General features: G+C 38.5%; 1 protein-coding gene across 1 annotated transcript; it reads left to right on the forward strand.

The window, feature by feature from the left end:
• On the forward strand, positions 3,692–4,805 carry LOC109830772 (non-specific lipid-transfer protein 1-like). The gene is made up of 3 exons (XM_020398140.1): positions 3,692–4,048; positions 4,156–4,181; positions 4,766–4,805. Exons 1-3 carry the CDS (start codon positions 3,692–3,694, stop codon positions 4,803–4,805), a joined length of 423 nt encoding a protein of 140 aa, XP_020253729.1.

Below are 5,705 nucleotides of genomic sequence, written 5' to 3' on the forward strand. Positions count from 1 at the left end.
ATCGGCGTTGGTTGTCAAGCATTGGTTCTGGAGCTTCGACATATTTGGGTCATCTTAGTCACAGGTCGCTGATTGCTGCATTAGGAGTTATTGGATCTGTTGGAGCTGCTTTAGATTTTGGGTTGCGTCAGATATTTGGATACCCAGCATTTGGTTACATCGTGGATGTGAGATTTGATCCGATTGCGCGTTTGGGTTTCGGAGGCTCAGTTGATTATCGTTTGGGAGCTTCTGATTTTGTTCTGAGCAGGTATGTCACTTTTGACTCTCGGCAGGTGGAGAGTGTTGATCAGGTCATTTGGATATCGCAGCAGGTGGAGAGTGATCAGTTACAGATCCGTCGGCGATATTGGGGAAGAGTTGCATACTTTTCTATTTGTTTGAGGGCCTTTGGAGGCCGTTGGATGAACTACGTGAAGGCTTGATTCCTTGGGCAAGAGGATACGTAGGCAGTCAGTTTTGATGCAGCCGATTTGGTGAGCGACATCGACATTTGGGGTGAGTGTTCGCACTCCCGTTTGGGTCTCATTATGTGAGGCATTTGTTTGGTTGGTGTCGGCTCAGTTTTGGGAAAACTTCGCCGAGGTGGAGAATTGTGGAGAAATTTGGAAAATTCAGGTTTTTGCAGATTCTGTGTCATAAGTCGACTCATGCACAGGCATAAGTCGACTTATGGTAAGTCGACTTATACAGACTGTTAAGTCGACTTACGTTCTGCTCTGGATTGTTGGTTTTTTGCTCTGCCAAGTCGACTTATCAGGTCTGATAAGTCGACTTACGATCTGTTCTCCAGTTGTTGTTTTTCGCTCTGCCAAGTCGACTTATGCAGACTGTTAAGTCGACTTATGACGGGTTTTTTGGAAAGTTAGAGTTCCTATTTGCAGTCTGTTTGGGTTTCTGTTTTGGTATAAATACCAATACGATTTGAGGGTTTTGTAGGAGCAAATCTGGGGATTTTGGAGCACAGAAAAGAGAGATCTTTCTGAGCTATTTGTTAGGGTTATTGGTTGAGAGTTTGAGAGATTTGTTGGTGAGATTAGTTGGTTCGTTTGAGCGATTTGTAATCTCAATTTGTACTCTCCTTCTCTATTAGTGAAAACCCACCCCCCTTCTTGCCCCGTGGACGTAGGCAATTGCCGAACCACGTAAAACTTTGGTGTTTGTGTTTTGTTTGGTCTTTCTCTCGGCGTTTGTTGGTTTGGTTTCTCAAAGCATCATAGTTGGTTGTTTGTTTGGCTTCCGCGCCGTGCACAACATATAATAGTGCTTACATCCAACTTCATATACTTTGTATGATTTCATTTCTTAAAAATTTCAGCAGCACCTACCCGTTGTTCTCCCTGTACACTGTGCGGGTGTTATTATGCGTACTGACAACATATCAAAACGCAAAACAACATACGCTTATTGTACACGGAGAACAACAGGTATGGGCTGCCAAAATTTTTAAGAAATGAAATCATACAAAGTATACAAAGTTGGATGTATGCACTATTATATTCCTAACCCGTCCGAGAAGGACAGATCCAATAATTACAAATTTTTATACCAATTCATTTCTATTATAATATAAAGTGAACGATCAATTTCGAGTAGGAAAATATACCTCTTACCCAAATTTGACTCGTTCATCTAATATTATAACCTCAAAGAATTGGCTGTAATTATTGGACGGGAGTCTAGGGTTAACGTTATATTTTTTACCTAAATTGGATATATAACACATTATTATATAATATTGCGTTATATATCACTCTATTTTTTGAAAACTTTTTCTTCCATAACTCACACATTTACAAATCACAAACCTATATAATCACATTTGTACAATTCAAATCACAAACTGTTTGATAAACATGAGATCCTTGTGGGCTTAACTAGCAAAACAAGATAACAGAAATAGAAGTTGCCAATGAAGGAAAGGCTACAAACATCATTATAGACTCATAATAATCAAACACAAGCATTCAACTGTACAATAATGCCATTCTCTTAATTAAGTCTATAAGTTTCTAAGTAGAGAAATCATTGCTCTCCGAAGTGGGATCCTCTCCACCACCCAACGTGTTTTTTGAAGAAATATTTCAATCTTCATAACAATCACCAATTGTTTAGCAGACTGTTAAGATTTGTCTTGAACAGTAAAAAAAAATGTTTCAAATTAAGTTAACATCACCGTGCCGGAGTTTTTCTAGGGCTTGAGAAAACTTGGGTTCTCAAGTTTGAACATTGATTAATCAATTTGATGGTGAGGCGTCGATGGGGGTTACAAAGTTTTGAGCAAAAACCCCCTCAGCGGCTTCATGTATACAATAAAAAAAGAGGCCTCTCTAGGATCAAGAGGATAGCTCTGATACCATTTAAAAAAATAGAAAAAGCCAAGATATTATTCATCTTACCTTAACCTCTCTTAAATAGAGGTTGGACATTACAATATAGATATGAGATAAAATCATATCCAATTATATCTCCCACTATGTCAACAATATCTCCATAATATATACCTTAACAAAAAGCATTTACCTAAATTCATCAAATGTGGTCATATAATGCAAATTGGATTCATCTCTATTGTTTTTCACTCGACGAACCTAAATTCATCAGATGTTGTCATATAGCATCCAAATTGAGTTCATCTCTATTGTTTTTCACTCGACAAAGTCATATATGGTCCTTCAATGACATCGTAAATATTTTATGTTAAAATCACCATATGAATACAAATCTAAAGCCTTAACAAAAGAGGAAGTGCCACTATTCCATTGATCCAAACAGAATCAAGTAAACTTTTGATCCAAACAGAATCAAGTAAACTTTCACCGGGTCGTCTTCAACAAACGATCAGCCGTTAACTTTCACCTCATTTTCTCAAATCACATGTTACTTACTCGTTTTACAATGACCTTTTTCTTTAAAAATCATAAGCTAAACTTGCAAGAAGGACCAACTAATTCATGTACAAATTGTTAGTGACGAAAAAAAAACTGTACTAGAAAAATTTCTCCAATACAATACAAATAAGAGGATAATGGATAGGTGAGCATAATTTTCACATATGGAATCTTGCTGAATAGGTTTGAGAAAACTAGGGTTTGAGAAAACAAACCTCACCGTGCCGGAGTTTTCCGACAGAGGGGGACGACGGGACGGCGAGGAAGAAGGTGACGACGGGACGGCGACGGCTTCGACGGCTACGACGGCTTCGACGACGACAGAGAGGGATTCTCCGAAGAGATCCGAAAGGCGACGGCTTCGACGGCGACGACGGCGACGGCGAGGCTGTTGAATGAGATCTGAGGACTCTGGCGACGACGGGCCAGATGATCGCGATCGAGAGAGAGAAAGGCGAGCGAAAGGCGATCGAGAGAGAGATTTGGGGATTTAGGGCTCGAGCTGCGGGTTTTATGAAATATAAACTGAACCTATAGCTTCTTGACGGAAATTTCCGTCTGCAATACTATTACAGACGGAAATTTCCGTCTAGGATAATCGGTAAATTTCAAAAAAAAATTTAAAAAAAAAAATCCGTCTGCAATACTATTACAGACGGAAATTTCCGTCTAGAATATAATATTCTAGACGGAATTTCCTCGACAGAAAATTTCCGTCTAGAATAATGTATTCTAGACGGAAAATTTTCCGTCTGCAATAATCCGTCTAGGATATTCATTATTCTACTAGTGAGTGTGATATGGCACGCTCCAGCACCTCTCCATTATTTGCATTCCTCCTTGCATTGGCTCTGGTCTCTACCCCCTACGGCGCAGAGGGCGTGATCACGCTGCCGGAAGTCATGACGTTGCTCTACCGATGCTTAGGCTATTACTCCGGCTCTGGAAACCTGACAGAAGAGTGCTGCAACGGTATCAGGGGATTCACATCATTTCTGAAGAACCCCGCTGAACGCGAGGAGGGCTCTAATTTTTATGCCAAGCATATAGCTCCTCTTATTGACACCGTCGACGAAAGCCTGATAACAAAAGTCAGTGAGACTTGTGGTGTCAACCTTCCATTTCCCCGTGGCTCGCCTATTAACTGCTCCATGCATGTAAGCATCATTCTCTACTGAGGTTGCATATAAAACCTGTATCTATTTTATTAGCTATGAATGAAGCTGGTCTAACTTAACATTCTTGATTAATATTTCTTTTGCAGTCTTTACAAAGCTATGCAGATGAGCTGTAAGAATAAAGTGAAGGCCATTCTGTTTGTCTTCGGTTGTTCGATGTCACTCTTGTTCACTCTTGATGTTGAGACCTACGCTGCAGGTTGTCTTCCTAATAAATGATGCATGGTTTTCTATGAAACACTGCAATCTTTCTCTATTTAATTTTGTTCTTGTACCTTTATTAATGGGGCCATGTAAGCTACAAATTAAGTTCATCTCTTAAATCATAACCATCCGAAAAAGAAAATTAATTTATCATATTATTAACTTAATTCATAATGGAACTGTCATGTAAAAAAGAAATTGTCTAGCGGAACAACTGCAGCGCCACTACTACAAAAATATCCTATAAGAAATGATTCAATCTATTTCTAAAAGATCTATTTGCAACAGAATTTAGACCATGTTCCTAATAAATCAGTAACTGTTAAAACCATTACAAATAATCTGTTACAAATTATAAGACTGTTGCAACAGTTGAAAATTATACAATCGGTGCTTTAGAGTATTTTCTTTGGGGGTTAGCTGCACATAAACACATTATATAGTGTCGGTGTTTTGAACTAACTACCATTGTAGTTTCATATATTGTTGCAGATGGACTGATCCCTGTATGGAATTATGGCGCCCTGGATGAAAGTATTAGTGAGTCGATCCAAAGGGAAAAGAGTCAAAAAAAAAATAAAAATAAAAAAATAAAAATAAAAAAATAAAAATAAAAATAAAATAAAATAAAATAAAATAAAATAATAATAACGAAAGGGTCTACCTGCAGCAGTTAAACTGTAAGGATAATAAGTTTAAAGTACAAATACTACATCAGCCCATTTCAAAGCCCAATCTATTTTTAGCCTAGGGAAAATAAAAGCCCAAATCCATTTCATCTAAACCCAAGACAATGGAAGCTTCTCAACAAATGTGGAAGAAATATATTTTTTAAGAGAAAATTGTAGAAGGATGTAGAAAGAATATCTTTTAGGAGAAATGTGTAGAATGTGGTAATAATGTATGATTACGATTGATTCTTCCACACACTTCCTAGCCCTCTTAAGCAACTATAAATAGGGGTCTTGGGCTCTCATTTGTGTAAGCAAACAAGAAGTAAGCTTGAAAGCTTGTGTGTGTAGTGTAGGCTTGTGTGAGTGTTCACCAAAATAAAAGAGTTGTGTGAAAGTGAGGTGCTCTTATAAGAGCAAGTATTGTACTCTCTAGTGGTCTATCAATAAAAGGTTTGTTTGTGTAGATGGTTGTATTCTTCAAATTCCATCAAAGTGGTATCAGAGCAAGGTTCGATCTAGACGAGCCAATCGAATGTGCTCGTGTACGAGATGGCGATCATGATCCAACCACAGATTCCGAAGCTGATGAAGACCAATTACGACAACTGGAATATCCAGATGAAAGTCTTGCTCGGCTCGCAAGACTTGTGGGAGCTCGTGGAGAATGGCTACACTGAACCAGAGTCACCTGTAGCAGAAGCAACTCTCACCGCCACACAGAAGAGTGAGCTGAAGGAGGTCAGAAAAAGAGACAAAAA

This window comes from Asparagus officinalis, chromosome 2 (assembly GCF_001876935.1).
Source record: "Asparagus officinalis chromosome 2, Aspof.V1, whole genome shotgun sequence".
Lineage (NCBI taxonomy): Eukaryota > Viridiplantae > Streptophyta > Magnoliopsida > Asparagales > Asparagaceae > Asparagus > Asparagus officinalis.